The 22,977-nt window shown below is 33.2% G+C and overlaps 1 protein-coding gene across 3 annotated transcripts in view; it reads right to left on the reverse strand.

Annotated features, from left to right (window-relative positions):
* Positions 1-1,707: 1,707 nt before the first annotated feature.
* Positions 1,708-22,977, reverse strand: part of LOC139525425 (sodium- and chloride-dependent glycine transporter 2-like) — a 41,211-nt gene continuing 19,941 nt past the window's right edge. For all 3 annotated transcript variants that reach the window (XM_071320750.1, XM_071320751.1, XM_071320749.1), the window contains 11 exons: positions 22,066-22,399; positions 18,966-19,098; positions 17,848-17,982; positions 17,253-17,356; positions 8,886-9,010; positions 7,154-7,266; positions 5,948-6,079; positions 4,776-4,875; positions 4,240-4,340; positions 3,265-3,432; positions 1,708-1,962 (listed from right to left, as the gene is read on the reverse strand). In XM_071320750.1, coding sequence (XP_071176851.1) covers positions 1,846-1,962; positions 3,265-3,432; positions 4,240-4,340; positions 4,776-4,875; positions 5,948-6,079; positions 7,154-7,266; positions 8,886-9,010; positions 17,253-17,356; positions 17,848-17,982; positions 18,966-19,098; positions 22,066-22,399 — 1,562 coding nt within the window. In that variant the 3' untranslated portion in view covers positions 1,708-1,845. The remainder of the gene's footprint in view (positions 1,963-3,264; positions 3,433-4,239; positions 4,341-4,775; positions 4,876-5,947; positions 6,080-7,153; positions 7,267-8,885; positions 9,011-17,252; positions 17,357-17,847; positions 17,983-18,965; positions 19,099-22,065; positions 22,400-22,977) is intronic.

Below are 22,977 nucleotides of genomic sequence, written 5' to 3' on the forward strand. Positions count from 1 at the left end.
AGTAAACAGACCACTGTAACATTGACGCACTCGTCGAACTGTTTAAAAGATTTGTGTTTATGACCAAAAATGTATATACAACTTCATTTATAAATTAATCTGAATTTCATAGCGCGTCGCCACAATAATGAAAGTTATAAAAAAAATCTATAACCAGCAGATCTATACTTCTATAAAGAAAGTATTCTTGTACAAAAGGGTATTTATTATAAAATGGTCCTAACTACAGAATAGATCATAGTTTACCACAGAAATCTTAAACGGAAGTTTCGACAATTTTGAACAGAAGAGATTTCAAAATAAATTTAACTCTAAATAAACACTGAAATAATTTTAATATCTCGAAGGTGTAAAGAATAAACCAAAAATCTCAATCTTTAAAAGTGTCTTCATTGCACTTCATTGCACTGATAACCGACGATTTAATGTTTACATTAGAAACAGTGGATGTGACTCCAATAAATTCATTAACATTGTAGTCATGAATATTTATCGCTTATATTAAATTGATAAAGATTTTATCGAGGTCGCACCAACTGTTTCTACAGCTAATATCAGTTACATGTAACATGATCTCGTCGATTCGCCCGACGAAGCCATTGTTTATGACAGAACACAGTCACATTTTAGATTATGTATTTTTGTTTCCGTCAGTTCGAAAGTAATTGATCATTTCAACTCCTGTATATTTCATAATATGTGTCATGAACAAAGACATATGTTCGATTGAATAATGATTTCCTCGTAACAAATGATAGAAATTTCGGAGATCCCGTATTTGATCCTTTACCGTAAAAATGAAAATGCCAATGACAGAGGTTGATTATAAAAAATGTATTACTGTGTTAAAAAACTTCGACTCAAACAATGAAAACTTACACGTTGGACATGAAATATTTTGTCGATGAAGAAAATTAAATTATGTCACTTCTGAAATAAGTTTGTCGATAACGTAACTTATTCTGATGGTAGAGAAACGCGAATTCGATCACTACTCTGTTACGGGCTGTAGATTGATAAATATCAAAAGGGGGGAAAATACTAAACTCCGAGAAAAAAAAATATAAACCATATTTTTTTCCCCTATTGATTCATACTTTTGAACACCGGTATACTCATGATACTACTGTTGCCTTTATTCATATTCTGACATAGGCAATCGGGTAATAAACGTGGGAGTTCCGGTTACAACACATGATTGGTGTGATGGTATGTACTTTAACAGCTCTTCCTTTAACTCCATTAGCAGAGAACAAAAGATAAAAAAAAATATTATATATATATTAAGTTTTTGCATAAATATAACTTTTTCATTTCTCACATAATGAAGGCAATGACGCTTACATTATTCCTCCATTTGTTTAGCCGCTTATTGACAAATATATTAAATATTCTATATATAAATTCCAGATCCCTTTACACTTTTAAATATATATTTTGAAATTATGTTCAGTAATCTAATCTTCTTTTTATGTTCATATTGTAGATATGTTTCAAAATGAAATCAAGACTAACATTATCTGTACAATGTAACTTTAAGCTTAAGTATATGACGTGCGATACAAATTTGAGTGCACATGTATAAGTGACAAAACAAGTTACGTTTTAAAATATTGTTCTTAATATAACCTTTGACAAACTATAATAAAGATTTTAGAAAATCAGCAATACTGTAGGATATTTTTTTAAAGTATAAGCAATACAGTTGTTGGTAAATCGATTATAAACTTGGCATTTATTAACTAAATAGAAACATACGGTGACGGCTTTCATATTATTTGTGTTTGTTCTTCATAATCATTTAACATAAGTGTAAGCTTTTAGACAAATAATTGTTTGATATCTTTAAATCGTATCTTCACGTTCTTTTGTCTGAAGAAGTGTAACTGAGTCCAATGTGCTTTTGAACGAATCTAACTGTGGTCGCCAATCAGGGCTTGCCCTCATCTTTTCTTTTAATCTCTGGAATATGTCAAATGTATATGGTGATAAAAAAAATATAACATAATTCTTTTCATTTTAACAAAAGTTGATAATAAATCACCATAATTAATTAACTCAATAAAAGATAGACGTCATGGTTTCATAACAAATACATGGACATTAAATATAATATTACAAAAACGCTGGTCTTTTTGATTGACAGCATGCTTGTTGAGTTTGGCAGAATAATATCGATATTTCAACAGACATTCTGTATTCAACACAAGCCCCCCTTTCCTACCATTTTGTTGTGTACTTCATGAAGCAACATTCATTCAAAACGTTCTTAAGGAAACACACAAAATCATTTCAAATAGTTCTTTATTTTCACTTCAAATATACTGATGATGTTATGTCACTTGATCATACAAATTTCAAAGAGTTCTTACATCTGATACATACCAGTGTTTGAAACAATTATTTCGACACTCCAATTGTAAAATTCCGTTGTCTCAACAGTAACATTCTCTCTTCCCAAAATTTTACACAATCCTGGAGAACATGTTTTTTGTTCATCTATTGTACGGCCATACGGTGACCTATAGTTGTTAATTTCTGTCTCATTTGGTCTCTTGTGGAGAGTTGTCTCATTGGCAACCATACAACATCTTCTTTTTTTTATATATTTAACTGCTGTTAATCTTAAAAGATTGTTTATCAGTGATACAGAGGCAAAAGATATAAAAGGGAAATTCAAACTCATAAGTCAGTAAAGCTCGAATAAAAAAAAAAGATAAAAATGTTACTAGTATACAGTTTGAAGTTGAAGAGCATTTGGGATACGTATACGTCATTTGCGTGTTATTATATCTGTAGATATCCGATCGTCAGATCACTAATATAACCGACTATGTTTTATTCCAGATTACAAAGTTTTGCTTAAGCATGTATCGCATATCGGGTTGTGCATTTATAGAAGGAGACGTTTATCCTGTCAACGGACACGGTATTGCTCCTTCTGGAGTTCATGCAATGTCCAAGATTTTTTCTGTTTAATCTCAATTCTATATCGATTTACGAGATTCTGTATTTAAGCTTGGTTACATGTTTTAGATAGGATTTAGTGTATCAGACATAATTTTGAAAATAATGTAACAAGGATTAATTTTGATTCTGATGAATAGTTGAATCTGTGTTTTAATGAATTATTACGTTGCAAAGTCATTTTTCTGTTTCTACCTAGCTATCCTTCACTTTAACACCTAGTATTGGATTAACATATTTTGTATAATTATCAACATTTAGTCTATCTTCAAACAACAACAAAGCTTAACGTGTTACCTGTTTTAGTGTCCCCTCTGAACGCCATAATGAAATCGAAAAACAGACTGGTATAGGTATCAAGGATGTCAGTCCTATTATCCAGCCAGTACCAACAGCCCATGCTGGATATTTGTATGCCTTATATGATACAGGAGTAACAGTAAGTATATTAAATGCTAACATCAGCTGAAAGAAATCAAAGTATGCAATTATATATCTTTACCTAATATAGACACATCAGTTAATCTAAGACTGACGCTGGAAAAAAAACCACAAATAAATGCATAAAGGTTTCATGAAGTCAAAAGAAGAATTTAATTGTGATTCTGCAATATTGATTAAAAGTCAGTAGGTATAAGAGGTCTTCAGACCATCGGAATAAAGGAAATTAATAGTATATTAGGCCTATAGCTCTCGCTGTTGAAGGATAATGAACTATTTCAAGTATATATTGTGTTCGCAATGTTGTCGTTCTATTGCGACAATTAAAGAAATTCAGTGCTAGAAAAATCTTTTTTTTTTTTTAAATCTTTTTTCATCTTTTTTGCGAATCAGGAATGATGCTGATACCGACTGGGAGTATAATTTCACAAAAGATGAAAAGAAATACTGTGTTAAAGTTGTTAAATAAAACTCGTATCTAAATTAGTATACAACTACATGTATGTAATATATGTTTTAGTATCATGTATTAAATATAATATATCGTAAGAACAAATATGCAAGCTATCTATCTTATTATTAAGGATAATGTACAACCAAGCCGCATGAATCTTTTTGGTCGATTAAATGTGAAAATATCCAAAATCAGGTTGTTGCAAACAAGCAAATATATATAGTGCTTGCTCTTTGTATTTATGTATTCCACAATAAACGCATTTTTAAAATAAATTACATTTTTTCATTATAGCTTTTCCCAAGTCATGCTTTAAAAATGATAAATTGATTACGTTCCCAAATGCAATGATGTTCAAAAGTAAAAATAGCACTTACCACAAGTAAACAAGGCGTAATATATTTCCAACATATACTCCACATCATACCGGGTTTGTACCCTATCATCATCTCAATGTCAGTGTAAAAACGATCAACACCTGTCAAGGTAAGTTTGGTTTAGACTTTTTCATACAGCATTATTCATTTACCAAATTTGTTTTGATAGACATGCACTGATCCAAAAAGTTTATATGGGAAGAAATTGTGTAGTAGTTAAAAGTTTTACTTCTGCTCAAGGCGTTGCCCAATGATATTTTTAAGTTGTTGTTCGTGCACTTTGCACATGTTACGTGCAGATATTACATATAACATGAACATTTCCAAGAAAGTATCCAAACATTGTTGTAAGGCCAGGAGAGGAAAGCTGTTTTGTGAACAACAAAAACTACACATTGCATATATTTCAAGGAGGGGATTTTTAAACACTGGAACTTAAATAGCTGTAAAATTGGTTTCTGTTTACATATCGTTTCTAATGTTAGATATAACATACCAAAAACAACATTGCTATGAGATAAAGGAATGTTACATACCATAAATCCACCCAATGACCATACATTCTATCAAGGAAAAAATCATTAGTGAAAGCAATGCACAGTACCAGTCCATTATTTGGAAAACATATATACCTCCCTGAAAAAAAAAAGAATTCAAGAAATAAAGAAACGTCTTGATATTATTTTACTAAATCATTGAATGGATTCAAACACGAGCTAGAAGTGGACACTGGGGACAGTAAAACCCTGGCTAAAGTGGGGCATACGTTTGGCTTAACGGGACGTATAAATAATCAAATATGTAACCACACAGTAAGAATGGAGACATTAAATCCAATTCCCTGTATAGAGAGTGCCACATTGTCTCCTTTTTAGAACTCAATATACTCTACGAGGGTCCGTAGGTGTTTTTTGCTAGGCAAAATTTCTCTTCCTATCAAATACACCCGCATTTTTCAGTTGCAGTTAAATTTTACCCGTGCTTCATCCTAAACGACCCCTATACTATATCATTTCCTATTGTCTTTATTGTTAATTTTTTCTACTCCTGAACATGCATTGAATATTTGTCACTAATCATAAAGCAAACAACAATCAATCAATCACAACAGTGTTTTAGAGGAAGTGTCAGACATAAGGTAGTATGCAGATGTCAAGCGGCGTTAAAAAAACTCTATGTAGAAAATGTGGATTTGATGCTGTGGTCAGACGCAAAAATAGTGGAACTTATGTTTCAATATTATCTGAGTGACATGAACCTCTATAATCCATGTGCGTGAACAAAGATTTAACTATGTTTTCTTTCAACAAAACACCAAGCTATACAATATTATATAAGGCACAAAACTTACGAGTGGCTTCAAGGAAGATATGATCCTACGTAAAACGATGCCACTTCCACTTAATTACATTACAAACAATCTTGCAAATGATTCCTAAATTGAAGAACTGTCGAGCTAGAAATGTCGGTCAGAAAAGTAAATTCGTAAGGAATAAATCATTTTTGAAGTAAATGTTGAAGTTTATATATAATTCGTTCATAAAACAGCTATATGTTGTTATCCGCCATTTATATCTATTTCAATCCCTTAAGCTCCATCATCAAGCTTGGCATTGACGTCTATGGCGAGTAACGTGACCATTTGTGGCTACTTTATATACTGAATATACGAATTGCTTCTTGTCTTCTTATATCTGATTCAACATACCTGCATAACAAGTGGAATACCAAGAATAAATTCCAATAAGCACAGCACCGCAGATAGTGTTTTCTTCCGATGTCTAAGGACTTTCGGGAACTCGTCAATCAGGGAAGCATTTATTGTTTCAACAAAACCAAACTGAAAGGATCGTACAAACTGTTTGAGATTAAGAAACAAACGCTATGTTATTTCTTTTATAACAAACGAACAAGATTGAAATGTTGTAGATACGCGTGTTAGTTGTTAAAAACTGTTTGTATCCTTCGATATATCGTTTAGTTATATGTGTAGTAGAGTTGCTATAATATTATGTATGCAAATCATCTCCTGTTATTATAATGAACGCCTTTGTTACGTTTATTTTGTTTTATTAAGAATATTTCAATTGACATTTTTGGTGTTGTTCATAATATGAGTTTTATTTTCTTGTGTGTAATCTTTAGAATGCTGATCATGCCCAAAATCAACAATAGTATCAGCATTTTGCTTTGCAAAACAAAATCTGTGAGGCTACTGATTACTCATGGGTACCCTCGGTATAAGTTTTTGGTGGATAAATCTTCGTGTGAATGTCACGAACTGAGGGTGTTCCGGTTCTACATTTTTCCTTTAATAAAATTGACATTTCTGTTGTTGAATCACTTATATCTGTTCAACGTGTCTAGCTTTTGTTTTAGCGTACCTGATGAAGCAAATTCAGAAAAGCGCTGCGGAAGAAAAACATTATGTACTGTTTATAACGTTTCCAGTGAACATTGTGATAAAAATTCCTATAAAAGGTCATTGTGAGTAAGAATATGCTAGTACTTGGCGAACATACAGTTCATATGTCTGGGATAAGAAAAGGCATCACCTGTTATATCGTGTTCACATGAGGCAAGACGGCACATATCTGGATGTTCTAATTTGAAATTCCCTAGAAAGATGTTAAGAAATGACAAGAATACCGAACTCTAATTCAAATTAAAATAAGAGAAGTCCATAAAAGTGACAAAAGTTAAACGTTTTCGGTAAACAGGAGTTGAATACGTGTAAAACGGGTTAGCATGCACAGTAGAAGTGTGATACTAAATTTGATGAAGCTCTAAATGTAGTTCCTAAAACAATATGCGACTGGAAGTTCATGTGACGGACGGGAGAAAGGGGCAAATCACTTTATAATTAAAGGCATCCGATACAGTTTCACGTTATACTGTCATTGTAGTTCATTACCTGTGAATCTATAGCCACTGTAAGCAACATTAGATAGAACAAAACAGCCCATAATGGAGACAGAGGTAGTCTTGAAATAGCTTCTGGATACGTTACAAATGTTAATCCCGGTCCTATAAATAAAATCATAATACTCATGTATCATTATTAACATATGACAGATGAAAATAACATAAATAGTTTACTGCATCAGTGGAAGCGTATTTGTACATTGATCTTTTAGAGTACATACAATCTAACCCTCTTTCATCTTGTAACAGTATTAAAACATTTGACTTTTCTACTCTTTACACAAGTATTCCACATTCCAAACTAAAAGACAAATTAAAAGAGTTGGTATTGCTTTGCTTCATAAAAAAGAATGGCCAAGGTAGATACCAGTATTTTGTCTTAGGGAGGGATAAATACTACTTTGTAAAGGATCACTCTGATTCAAACACAAATTTCTCTGAAACTGATGTTATCGAGATGCTTGATTTCTTGATTGACAACATATTTGTTACGTTCGCAGGATGTGTTTTTCAACAGACTGTCAGCATTCCAATGGGAACAAACTGTGCCTCTCTACTTGCCGACTTGTATCTTTATTATTATGAAGCTGACTTCATGCAGGAACTTCTTAGGAAGAAAGATAAGAAGTTATCAATATCCTTTAACTCTACTTTCCGCTATACAGATGATGTTCTTTCACTAAATAATTCAAAATTTGGTGACTATGTGGAACGCATCTATCCCATCGAGCTAGAGATAAAGGATACTACAGATACAGTTAAGGCGGCCTTATATCTTGACTAACATCTAGAAATTGACAATGAGGGTCGGTTGAAAACAAAACTTTACGACAAAAGAGATGATTTCAGCTTTCCAATTGTGAACTTTCCATTTCTAGGTAGCAACATTCCAGCAGCACCTGCATACGGGGTATATATCTCCAAATTGATACGATATTCCCGTGCTTGCTTTCCTATCATGATTTTCTTAAAAGAGAATTGCTGCTCACAAGGAATCTATTAAACCATGAGTTCCAAATGGTGAAGTTGAAATCATCCCTTCATAAATTTTACGGACGCCATCATGAGTTGGTTGACCGTTATCTTCCTTACGTCGCAACTACAATCCCCTTCCCTTTCATGAATGTGACCTACCGAATAAAACTATTTACCGGATTTGTTATCACATAAGCAACACGACGGGTGCCACATGTGGAGCAGGATCTGCTTACCCTTCCGAAGCACTTGAAACTTGAAACACTGGTTTTTTGGTGGGTTTTGTGTTATTTATTCCTTAGTTTTCTTTATGGTGTCATGTGTGCTGTTGTTTGTTTGTCTTTTTCATTTTTAGCCATGGCGTTGTCAGTTTGTTTTAGATTTATGAGTTTGACTGTCCTTCTTGTATCTTTCGTCCCTCTTTTAATGTCTCTTCGGTTATGCTAGCGACTAAAATATTTGAAAGTACAAAACCTAAACAAACGTTGATGAGTTTACAATACCAACATTTTGAATCATATGACTGTTAATGGACTGCAAATACTTGATTAAAGAATTGAATTGAAAATAAAAATGGCATATCCTAATATATAAATTTCAATGGATATAACCCCATATTGTCTTGAAAAGTTTTGACGCCTGATAAACCACACACTGTTTTGTCGCTACTTACAACGTGTGTAAATGTGTACATTATTTTTTTTCAAAACTTTAATTCTATAACTTATTGCATAACAAATAGATACCTTGTGTCACAACTTTTTCCACTGAGACTCCTTTTTCGTGTGCCATGAATCCCAAGACAGAAAAAGTAACAAAACCAGCAAATAAACTTGTGCCTGAATTCATCAAGGGCACAATAAGGGAATCTCTGTAAGTAAACAGATTCATTGATAATGGTTATGAATAATAAATGACCAATTAATTGCATATAATCTAACTGCCTGATATAAACTTACCGTTGAGATAATCTACTGTATTAGACATGACGAAAACTAACCTAAGTCATACGGACTTTAAGGTGATGGATAAAGCAATATGAGTGCGTTCGAAGGACTTGACGTGAACTATTTCAAATATAACAGTTCCTATTGATAGAATCGGTTTAATATTCATGTAAGTGGAATAAATTAGTATTTTTAAACTATTTGAAAATATTAATGCCAAAACTCAGTTGAGAAAAAAAATAGTGGCCGATACATTTTTTTATATCTTAGGACTAACAATCCTGAAAAGTAGAAAACTTAAAAAATTAATCAATCCTTATTTGATTTCTCATTTTTAATCTTTAAGTCCTGTATTTATGCTTATAATTAAATAGCAACTCCCTCAAGTAAAGCTAACTGTATATGTTTTTTTTTTGCCTGATAAAGACTCTTAGATGAAAACATGTTGTGCATAAGAAAATTATATTAAATTAATTACCATCTTTGTAAACAACCTTTAAGGAGGGTTCGACACCTCTGAATTTAAGTATAGTTGATCTGCGATTTGTGTATGGGTCTTTTTGCTTAAATATTATTATAGTGCGATGACAGAAGTGTAAAAAGTCGTCTAGATAGCGAGTTTAATCTCCCCGAATAACACACGGCTAAAAATGGTCTTAACTTGAAGACAAATGTATCTTCTTTATTTTTTGCCCTGTCGTCAGAAGTTCGTATGGTCACATTTTTCTAAAAAGTCGTTTTAATGACTAGTAGTATATTGAAATGTTTCAACCCCCCTTTTTCAAAATGAAAATTTGAACATATTTGTTTACATTTAATTGATATATTTTTTTCTTAAGTTATTATCATATGTCGAACTATTATGTTCAGTATTTTATTTTCTTTTAATTTAATAATTTTACTTAATTTTGACTGTTGAAAATTAAGGTAATTTTATTTGCAAATTCAGACACAAACTTTAGTTTCTTCTTTATAGTCGTATTGAAAACTATCCAATAATGTTTTAACCATAAAGTACTTTATAAAACAATTTACCGATAAAAATTTCGAAGCCTAAATATGAAAAGGCCTTTAGATACCAAAGGAAAAAGAATAGACTAAAAAACTGAAATTTCAACACGGAACTTGATCAAATCTCTTTCATCACGTGTTTTGTATTATTAAACCTTATGGTCTTAAGGTGGCACGGTAGTATTTCCTGGCCCATAAGGGATAATGATAGCCTTTTTAGAATTTTCACCACTTTCTAACACTGCAAAAAATTCTACATTCACAGTTAACTGAAGTACTTTCATTTTACTATTCAGAAATGAATTTGAATATGTATCATGACCGTTTACTTTTTTTGCTATTTTTAAAAACCTGAGGCCACTAGTACTTTTAGGTCTTTTATGGTGCAGTGAATAAATTTTTTTTTTTTAAATTCTCAAAAATTCATTTTCATCTGTATGTAAAATTATTTCATATTTTTCTACACCTGATTCATCCCTCAGTTTGGGAAAGTATGTTCAGTTGATACTGTATTTTTTGTCCAATCACACTGTTTAGATACATTAACCTAAGTAGGGTACACAAAAGAGCAACCTAAATTTTGGAATGCAAATACTACCGTGCCACCAATAATTACTCTCAACTGATATATGAAATTGCTACATTTTTCGCTATTATATACAAATATTTTCAATTAAGTGCACTAGTATATAGTACATAGTTTGTTTGTATATGTTTATATATGTTTATATTCTATTTCTTTGTTGTAAAACATCAAAAATATATTTTGTTAGAAAATTGTAAAAAACTAAATAATTGACGGATAGTTTCAATTAAAATTCCGCGACATGTACGATTCGTCGAGTCCGTTGAAACTTGCCCCTTCTAGTCCTAAGAAAAGACGAAAGTCGTCAAATTTTATGCATTGCTTAATATGCCAAAAAACATCGACTGAACGTTTGAGTCAATTCACAAGTATAGGTAAGTCGACTTTTGTTTCTGCGATGAATAAAAGATTGAATGAGGTGTACAGCAGGGTTCTAGATGAATTTGGTTCATTTGATACTTGTGCATTTGAAGAAATGCAGGCAGTTTACCATCGGTCCTGCTACAAAAGTTACACAAGTAAACATAATTGTTCCCCCTTTAAGAGTGATGAAGCTACTTGTCTGACATATAATGACGACAGACAATTATCGGACTGTTGCCCTCAGTTTCCGGGGTTTGTACGCGTTCGAGAATGCAATCGTTCGACTGGAACTCTTGTATTTTTTGTTGCAAGAAAACATTTAAGAAAGATCGAAAACTACGCAAGTTTCAATCAGATGAGCGTATAAAGAATGTTTTATCCGTGGCGCAAAGCAATGACGATGATTTAAAAGTTGAAATTATTTCCCATCTATCTTTTAAACTTCAAGCACTTTATCATTCTGGTTGCATTACAAAATATTTGCTAAACACGAACATACAGAAATCTGAACTTGTCGAAGCAGAAATCTCACATCACGATACTGCTTTTACTAATTTTATATTGGCTATTGACAATGATTTAATGGTGGAGAAAAAGCATTCCTCATGACAACGTTACTTGATAAATACAGATCTTTCCTTCCTCCTGATTCTAATCTAAAATATTCTACTTGGAAGTTGCAGTCTAAACTCATTGATTTTTATAGGCACTCAGTTGTCATACAAACACAACAGGGTCAGGGTAAGTCTAACATCATATTCAGTAGCAACATAACTATTGGAGATGCCATATCAGCTGCTAATCAATTAAAAACTGACCTCAAAATCTCAGAAATGCAGGCATCAATGTCATCTTCAATAGACACAAATAACGAACAGATATTGCATTCCGCCGCAAGTATATTAAGGAAAGACATTGAAACTCTACAGATTTCCACAGACGAGTACCCAACTTCGGATGAATGGTCTCTTCCTTCTTCAATCCAGTCAATGCCTTCGTCTTTATTGAAATTCATTTCATGGTTACTTGATGATACTGCATACAACCAAGCATATTCACAAGAAGTGGCACCCGATAAATTGCGTAAATGCTTGGAAATTGTTGTGTGGCCAAAAACAGTTTTACTCCTTTTCATTTAGGATTGGCCTTACAAGTGTATCATGAGTTTGGTTCGAAACACCTTGTTGAAACATTGAACGCCAATGGATTTTGTGCTTCGTATAGTGAAGTTCGACGGTATCTAACAAGTGTTGCCAATCATGAAATTGAGCGAATCCAAGATGGTGTGTACGTTCCTTATAATGTTTCCCATGTTGCAAATGGTGGGGGTCTTGTTCAAGAAGGTGCCGATAACATTGATTTAAATACAGAAACAATAGATGGAAAAAACACACTTCATTCAATGGCACGGGCATTTTTCCAAGTCAGTAATTCCAAAGAATCGTCCATTGAACCAGTTAAGATAAAACGTGGTAATGAGAGATCGTTGACACTGACCGAGGATGCCATGTCCATGATGAATTGTGCTATTTTCCATAAACCAAAAAATAGAACAGAACTACCCCGAGTTCCTAATGCATATGGAAAAATTTCACTTTGCGCCACAGATAGAACAAATTCACATGATATGTTATGGGTGCTATTGAGATCTTTGTCTAGAGGTGTACTTCAATTACCTTTTGCATTGCCTTCTGACACTCCCTAGCTTCCTTTCTGGAGTGGGTACAATAGCACTCTTTCAGAAGTTAGGACAGAATATTCAGTTGTTTCATACCCACCCATAATTGACCCAAAGCCAGGTGATATGTCTACAGTATTTACTACCATGAAAAAATGCTTGGACATGATCAAGTCTATAGGACAAGATCATGCTATCCAGACATTTGACCAAGAACTGTATGCAATTGCTCAGCAAATAAAGTGGGCTTTGCCAACAACATTTGACTGCCATGTCTTACGAATGGGTGGATTTCACACATTATCGTGTTTTTTTGCTGCAATTGGTAAATTATGGGGCGATGGTGGTCTTCGTGATTTGTTAGTTGATTCATCTGTGTATGCTGCTGCAACTGTGGATCAGATGTTATGCGGGAAACAGTTTAACCGTGCAATAAGAGGCCTTACATTAGTTTACGAGGCACTTTGCTCTTTGTGGTTTGGTGCATTCTTTCGTTGGCTTAATGATAAGATTGAAAAATTTCCAGAAAATACATTGACCCTTTTTTCCACGTTTATGTCAATGTTTCAGGCAGGGAAAACTGTAGAAGCCAAACACTTTGCTGAGGTGAAAGTTTTTTTTGAAACAAACATTTTGCCTTTGACTGAAGAGTTCTGGATTTGGGGTTGTGAAAATTCCCCCACATTTATGTTCTGGAACAGGTTTTTGGAAGCCATTGAAATACTTCTACAGAATGTAAGATCAGAAAGAGAGGGAAATTGGTCCCTTCACTTAAGCTCTACTGCTGCAATGTTGCCCTATATATATGTTACAAATAGGATCAACTACTCAAGATGGCTACCTGTCTACCTGCTTGATATGCTATCATTACCACTAGATGTAGAATTAGCATTTCAACGAGGTGAGTTTTCGATACGCCAGAAGCCTGGAAAGTTCAACGGAGTACGGAGTGACATGGCAACTGAAAAGTCTGTCATAAAAGATTCTAAAGGTTGTGGTGGCATCAGCGGCATAACACGACAAAAACCAGCCCTGATGAGATGGTCATTGACTCGACATGTGCTTGCAGACTTTACGTCAGAAATGAAAACTCGGTCTGGTTGCATCAATGACAAAAGCGTTGAGCATGATGAGGTTAAGCGAACAGCTTTGATTCGAGATGAAGAACAAGTTCAGAAAAATTTAGACCATGTTCTAGAAAAAATGACTGACCCGTTTGCCACAGAACTCCATCCACCATCACTAATAAACATTTCTACTGGAATGCACGCTTCAAAAGACATACAGGCCTCTTTGACGTCAGCTGTTGATGATGGTAACACAATGGCAAAATCATTTATTGACGGGGCTTTTTGTGAAGGCAAGGTTCGTAGTTTCTTTGGTTCTATCCCCCGGTCAAAGTTAAAATCATTTGAGGACCTAACGAAAAAAAACAAAATTGAAATGTAGAACAGGTGAAATTTTTAATCTTCATATCAATCCTAAACTCGTGTTCCGTCGAGCTTTGGTGTTAGCAAATAGTCGAGATGACATCACTGTTGAAAAGGTGTTGTCATTTCCAATTGGACCAATCCCTACAGCCCTTTTTCATGATGATGGAACCATGAGAAAATCATGTAAAGCCGATCTTAGTCATCAACTCGAAAACGAGACATCATATTGTCACTCTCTCCCTGACTTCGATAAATCGCTTACAGTTTTGATAAGGGATGGTATGGCTCTCATCTAGTGTATCAATGCTAAAAATTTGAAAACTTTTGGTGACACTGGGACAGAGATCGTTCAATCTCAGCTCCGCGGCTTTTCAAAAGCATCTCCCGTTGTTGATGTCTTTGACAGATATGACGTCAAACTTTCTATCAAAGCCGCGGAACGTGATCGTAGATCACACTTTACAGCAAAGGTTTTCCAAATAATCGAAGGTCGATCCCTTCCAGACTGGAAAAAGTTTTTATCTTCTAACGAAAATAAGCAAGCATTGCTCAAGTTTCTTGGTAGTTTTATAGTTGGTTACCACACAAAGAATCCTAATGCACTAGTAAATAATAATGAACTTACGTTAGCTGGAACATTTTCCGATCCTCAAATCGTAAAACGCATTTGTGATAAAACTGTCAAAGACTGCGTTGATTTTTACAGTTCGCACGAAGAAGCCGATACTCGTATGATTTTGCACGCAATCTATGCTGATAAGCAGTTTGGATTGGTAACTTGAAAGGCAGGATCATAGTGAAATCCCCTGACACGGATGTTATAGTTCTTTGTGTCCACTACTTTTTTTCTATGAAAAACACAACAGAACTATGGTTTGAAACAGGAACTGTAACGAGCACCAAAGATGCAAGACGTTTTATACCTATACATGAACTATGCAATTCTTTGAATTCCATCGTAAGTCAATGCTTACCTGCAGTACAGGATGTGACACCACATCGGCAATGTTTGGTATAGGTAAAAAAACGGTTTTCAAAGTTTTGAATCAGGTGTGTTGTGATGTGTCCGATTTAGTAAACCTGACAAACTGTAATGTTGAGGAATCTGTTTCAGTTGCAAGAAAGTTTGTTGCTATGCTGTATGATCAAAAGGGTAAATTCAAAAAACTTCACAGTGACCTCAATAAAATGCGTGTAAAACTAGCGACAACTAAAGATGCGTCTCTGGCCAAACTTCCCCCCTGTGAATCAACATTGACACAATATTTGCTTCGAGCATCCTTGCAGACAAGTATATGGATGTCATCGCACCTCCCAAAACCACCTTTTAGATCTCCGTTAAATTTTGGATAGATTGACAAGGATGGTTTGAAACCTGTGTTTTTCGAGAGACAAATGTCCTCGGACTTCCTACAAGACCTTGTTTGTACTTGTAAAGGAAAATCTGTATGCTCAAAAGAATGTGTTTGCTTTGAGCAGAACCTTTCATGTACAGACTTGTGTCATTGCCAGGCAAGTGAAATGTGTAAAAATATTAATACACGTCTTGTGATTCTTGCTGAAAATGAAGATGACGGAGATAACGCGTAAATGTGTTGCTTGTTGCACTAGCTGGTACACAATGTTTCAAGTTCTGGGAGGGTTTGCGTGCCTCCAAAATAATTAATCCCCGCCACATTCTGTATGTGTCTGACTCAAGTCCTGAGCTTGTTATGCAGTGGTTGTTGTTTCTTTCTATATGCTATATTTGTGTGTGTTTTCTTAATCTATTTTGTTCATTTATAAGGATGTTACATCATTCGTATACATTTGTTATTTTGGGAATTGAAGCAGTATAGGTTTTAATCATTGTTGAAGGCAGTACGGTGACACATAAGTATTTACTAATGTGTCAGATGGTAATTTTTGGAGAAAAGTCTCGTTAACAATCATACCAAATCTTATTTTTTATATAGAATACCTTTGAAGATTGTTGTACGTTGCCAAGGAAAAAAGGGGAGTTACAGATACCAGAACGATCATGTAATAGACAAGAACAAGAGAATAATACACAACAGCAGATAATACTATGAAAGCCGCAATAATTGTGGAAGAACAGAAGCAACATTACAAGTATTCTTTTGAAAAAACAGAACCATCCGCAAAAATCAATTTGAGGTCGTATTTGACTGTAGTGTATTATTGCTTCGTTTTGATACCACACCCAATACGATAGTTTTAAAAATAATTTGGAAGTACTGTCCTTCATGACTCTTGATCTTAATCTGAAATTGAGAATATTTATAAAGCTACGGTGCTCTAAACATTTTATGGGTTGAAAACTGGATTTTTGCAGTTTTGTTTATAAAACGTCGTTTACGGACATTTTTTATAAAAAAAATTGTTATGATTAATGTTTGTGTATAATAACAAACATTTCTAAAGCTAAAACAGTATCGTTTGTATTGAGGTAGAGATTAGAAATAGAAATAAATGTCAAAAATGAAACCCTTCAAAATTTTCACAGATTGGTACATATGACCTTTGACCTCAATTAAAAAAAAATTTGACCATATGAAGTATTGACGACAGGCATAATGTTATAGCACAAGGTTTCCTCTTTCGAATGATATATTATATAGGTGTGTGTTCGGTGGGGAGATTAAAGTAAAAAAAATCTTCCTTCAGTCACCGCACTATTAGTATTAGGTTTTGATTATCAAAGGTATTCGCCTCGAAAATTTCTGAAGTGACACTAGTAAAACTTGTATCGTTAATGTTATTTCAGCAAAATTGATATCGTTTAAAAGAATACTAGTATGTAAACCTAGCATTGTCTTTTATCGTTTAATTAAAAGTTGCTTTTCTTTTACATGGATTACCAGCTGTTAAGCACTTGTCCGTAAGTTCCGGGTATAATGATTTTTTAACTTGATTATGACACAAGTTAATGATTATGTATATCTGGTAATAGAAGTCTTATATTAGACATAACAAATAAGTAAAAATACGTCTTTTTTAAATAAACCAAAAAATTTAAATAGGCTTTTTGTGTACTTTTAAATGAAAGTATATTCAGTCGGGATTTTGTAATTTTCTAATAGGAATTTGTTTACCGGTATATGTTATGATGAAACTTATTAAAGCTGGCATAGGTTATCATTGTTCCCCAACCAACTCCTGATGTAAAAAATATCTGTAGTGCTGCTTCGCCCCAAAGCTGTAAAATAAGAGCGTCCGTTTATTCGTATGTTGAAACCACAATATTTCCACAACAGAGGTATTTTGCCAAAAGAATAACCCACTTTCAAACATACTCTGATACTCTGGGATGACAATTCAAGTAAGTTCATGGTCATTCATTTAAAATGTGTATTGCTAAGAATCACACTCAATGAGCATTTCCATGTAAGCTGGTTCAGATCAATCATGCAGTATGAATTTTGAATGAAGATGTATCACGATTGCAACATCTGCTTACCTTTATTTTACCCTAATGTGTGTTGGTTGCTCATTATGTTATTTTGTCGTATTATTGAATGATGGACTAAATGTCTTTTCGGCTCTTTTTTCACATTCTTCATTAACAACAAAAAAAGTCAGAAAAACCTGCGCTTCATTGTAACCACATTAGTATTACAAACCTAATAAACTAGTTTGTAGAAAAATATTACTTTACATAATGCTGATATAAAATAATACGTTACTCACTTGTGTTGAAAGTAATTTGTCCCATTTTGGAATCAAATAAAATTTCAGTCCCTCTGATGCTCCAGGTAGCATTACTGCCCTTATTAGCAGAACCAACAGAATTATATATGGAAATGTAACCGTCACATACACAACCTGAAAGAAAGATGTGGATATTATTGAAAACAACAGCTGAAGTATTAACAGAAATATGTTTAAAGAATAAAATTTAAATTGTTTTATACTACTGACGTGTTGGGTCAAAGTTACAACCACGGTGTTTTCGTGAATATATGCAATCACTAGGTCTGTACATGATCTGTTGGACGTATCCTACCAAAGTATATCAACTGTAGAGTAGCATTTTAGATGATATAGAATTGGTACGGTCATGTCTGTAACTAGTCTTTTCATAGAACTTTAAAATTAATCGAAAAACTATAGTTTTTCATCTGCACTAGTTAAAGTGAGCAAAGCATTTTTGGATTTTAATTGGTTTCAAGAGACACGTATATGCACACATAGTTGTGAACAATTATCCTACTCTTACCACAGTACTGAATACTCAAACTGCGATTAAACATTATTCTTCATCTTTAGTTTATATGTGTTTACAGTTATACAGATCGCATTGATTTCGGTCAATTGGTAATTTTTATTTTTCATGTCTTAACATACTGAATTAGATGGTGAGAACGTTTTCTATTCTTTTGTAATTATTATACTAACACGTGTTTACTGTTAATAAAACAATACTACAAAACTGGTATTGTGAAGGCTCAGAGTCTTCCGAATATTTACAGTAAAAATAATTTAGAAAAAAACGCAGTTTGCAAAACCGCAATCTTCTAATGAATACAGTCTTATTGATTGTATTTTTGAATCTGTTATAACTGCAGAAAGTACTCGTTTGTTCTTTTGTTAGTCCTTCAAATCTTCAACATGTTAAGATAATTCGATATAATGGGCATGACATTTTTAGTATTTTTGTTTTTGCTAGTCTAAGCTTTAGTTTTAAATTGAGATATTAAAATAAGTTATATGAACCAAACTATGTGGAAATTCATGTGCAATTAACGTTGCTTTGAATTGTGACATCAAAGGAAATAAGATGTACTTTGAATAATCAGTCTGCATACCTTCCCAGAAACTTTTATGCCATTACAAACGCAGATAAAAGTAAATAACCAGGCAATAGCTAAGCATATCAATAAGCCGAGGTGAATATGTCCCATGTTGTCTATACCGGACGATATTTGGAGTACGTTGTATCTGGATTAAAAATGAAACATCAAATTAGATATGTTCATAGATCTTTTCTACTGACTTGATACCGTAGAGAAAATGAAAGTTAGACAATATGAAAAATATCTTCTAGTATACTAACTGAAATTCGTTGGTAAACAGGCGCACAGGCGCATTTCAGTGTTGTTCCGTGTGTGTTACATTTTAATGTTGTGTCGTTGTTCTCTTTTTATATTTAATGCGTTTCTCTCATTTTAAGTTTGTAACCCGGATTTTTTTCTATCTATTTATGAGTTTCGAACAGCGGTATACTACTGTTGCCGATTATTCCAAATGACGATTGCTTAATAAGACTTTATGCCTATTGTAATTTTAGCTTTATTTCCAAAATCAGTTACAAGGAAGGTGAGTTTTATGTTACTTTAACGAAAATATATTAATAATCTTAAAAAAGTACTAACTTGGTAGGTTTTATTTCATCTTCCAGCCATTGTTCAACTACTAAATTGTCTGTTTTACTTACTAGTACACTTGGTACAATAAAAAACCTGATAATAAATTGTTCAAATAAGGCCTTTGAAAATAGTGGAATTAATTACTTTTGGAGTGTCAAAAACTCGTTGGAAGTACTTGATAAATTGCATGCATATATTGGTGATTTTGAATCTGTTCAAAGTTTTGATTTTTCTACCCTATATACCACTTTGCCTCATATTCTTATTAAGAAAAAATTCACATCCCTAATTAACTGGGCATTTAAAAAGTCGGAATGCGAGTACATATGTTCAAACTCTTTTAGATCATTTTTTAGTAGCAATAAACAAAAGAACTATGTCAATTGGACATGCTTTGATACTATTTATGCACTTGAATTTTTACTTGATAACATTTTTGTTCGCTTTGGAGATTCTGTATATCGTCAAGTTATTGGAATTCCAATGGGGACTAACTGTGCACCACTTATTGCGGACCTGTTTTTGTATTGTTATGAGTTACAATTTATGACTAAAATTAGCAAAGACCCATCAAAACAACATTTGATACAAAAATTTAACAATACTTTTAGATATTAGGATGATATATTGGCTCTAAATAATGACGACTTCAGTATGTATACTAAAGAAATTTATCCTGTAGAACTTACTTTAAATAAAGCTAATGATAACAATGACCACTGCCCTTTCCTCGATCTTGATATCTATATCATAAACGGGAAGCTTAATACAAAAATTTATGATAAAAGAGATGATTTTTCATTTCCTATTGTTAATTATCCATTTTTAGATGGTGACGTTCCCTTGTCACCATCTTATGGTGTTTATATATCTCAACTTGTACGATTCGCTCGTGTATGTAACAATGTATTAGATTTTAGCGAGAGAAATTTATGTATTACTGAAAAATTATTACACCAGGGTTTTCGATATCACAAACTAGTCAAAACATTTACTAAATTTTATCACCGGTATAAGGAAATAATTCGTAAATATAACTCAACATGCAGACATCTTATACGTTCAGGTATTTCACATCCAAAATTTTATGGAAATATTCTTTATAAAGCACAAAAATGTCAGTATTCTCCTCAGAAACTAACAAAACCTTTAAATAGACTTATTAAAAGGGGATATAGTTACGATACTGTTGTCAGGTCATTAAAGATTGCATATTTTGGCTTTAACATTGATTCACTGATAGTGTCTTTGCATCGGAACTAAACACATTTATTTCTAAAAAAACAGTTGTTGGCATGACACGGGTTATGTTCTTCTCATATATTTTATGATAGTATGATACTAAACCCCTAACGGGAGGGATTGTACCTGATATTCATATGATGAAGACATAATCTTTCAATCAGTTTAATTGAGGTCTGGAGCTGGCATGTCAGTTAACTGCTAGTAGTCTGTTGTTATTTATGTATTATTGTCATTTTATTTATTTTCTTTTGTTACATCTTTTGACATCAGACTCGGACTTCTCTTGAACTGAATTTTAATGTGCGTATTGTTATTCTTTTACTTTTCTACATTGGCTAGAGGTATAGGGGGAGGGTTGAGATCTCATAAACATGTTTAACCCCGCCGCAATTTTGCGCCTGTCCCAAGTCAGGAGCCTCTGGCCTTTGTTAGTCTTGTATGATTTTAAATTTTAGTTTCTTGTGTATAATTCGGAGTTTAGTATGACGTCCATTATCACTGTACTATTATGCATATTTTAGGGGCCAGCTGAAGGACACCTACGGGTGCGGGAATTCTCGCTACATTGAAGACCCATTGGTTGCCTTCGTCTGTTGTTTGCTCTATGGTCGGGTGGTTGTCGCTTTGACATATTCACCATTTCCTTTCTCAATTTTATTCTTTCTCATAACTACGATTCAATACCGTATATATGTTGCAAAGTTTCAAATATTCGGCTTTGAGTGTTCCTCTTGATGGCAAATTCAGAAAAACACTTCGGACTCACGAAAATCATCAAGTGGTGTCCCCTTTTCTTAGGAGGTAAAGTATAATTTTTCAATCAAGTGCTTTTAATTTGTAATTTGATATTTCTATTTGCACAATAATGAATGTACTAATGTATTTAGATTATATGTGTTATGGATAATTTGCTCTGTAGATTAAATACAATTTCGAAGTTTATATACACATTTGTAGATTGATTGTTGTCTGTGAACGTTAAATTCTTATTTTGTACATAAAAATAGACTTTTTTCGTACTGAACGTGTGACATTCCTTGACAAGAGTATCGAGCGTATTACATACTGACAATCTATATTTAGAGTATCAAACGTTCGATCTTTGTTCGTTTTCATTATACCATACATTTATCGTTGTTGTTTGAAGAGAACCGCATATTTGATCCTACGGTACTGTCATTTTTATTCGAAATCAAGAGATAGTTTTTTGATTAAATATGGGAAATATCTCTTTCAAGCTATATGTGCTTATTTCTTTTGATAAGATGTATTTTACTAAAATACATATAAATACCTCCAAAATTCTTCGCTAGCTGTAAGTTTTTCCTCTAAAATTGTTTTATTTGATATCAAATGCGTACCAGTTATGTTGTCATTCAGGTTTGAATTGGACATCGTTATATTGAATAACCCATATAGATTACTGAAGTTGTTTGCGGTCTCATTTCCTAACGATAAATTAGATCCACCTAAAGCATAACATTGCTTAGTATTCCAATGGTTGTTACATGTACTCCACGGAAGAACAGATGTAAATGAATTATAAAGATAATACAATATCCATGCCATCGTCACATTGAAGTAGACCGATATGATAACAGTAAGGATAACCATTCCGTAGCCGGTACCTGAAAGTATTTAATAAAAAATAGTATTATATGACCCATTTCGTAAGCTGGTATACGAACATATTAAGTAGAAGTTAGAAATTTAATTTTGCACCTAAAATAATTAATAGTAGCCCAAACGATACGAAAGGGACAATACAAAATCATGCAAGTAAAAAAAACAGGAACTACAGACAAAAAAAAAGACAAGAGACAACTTACTAAAGACTATACGAGAAATTGGAGACTACAACAAAATAAAAACCACAAAAAATAACACGTACGAAACCGAGAGTTAGCTCATGTGCTTTGGAATGGCAAACAGAAACTAATGTTCATGTTTACGGCGCATGACTACATGTAACGTCTTCTCTTAAATACTTTTTTTTATACACGTTCTTATAAATATTCATTTATAATTTACATAAATTTTACAGTGACGAACCAATACCAATAACTTTAGAATACACAACAAACATGATGAAACGAATCAATGGATTTGATTATATATTAAGTCCAAAAATATGTGTCTATTTGTAGATATATCAAACAAGCAAACCATGATTCAACATGCGATATGTTTATAAAAAGAAATACAG

Source organism: Mytilus edulis, chromosome 5 (assembly GCF_963676685.1).
Source record: "Mytilus edulis chromosome 5, xbMytEdul2.2, whole genome shotgun sequence".
NCBI classification, from domain to species: domain Eukaryota; kingdom Metazoa; phylum Mollusca; class Bivalvia; order Mytilida; family Mytilidae; genus Mytilus; species Mytilus edulis.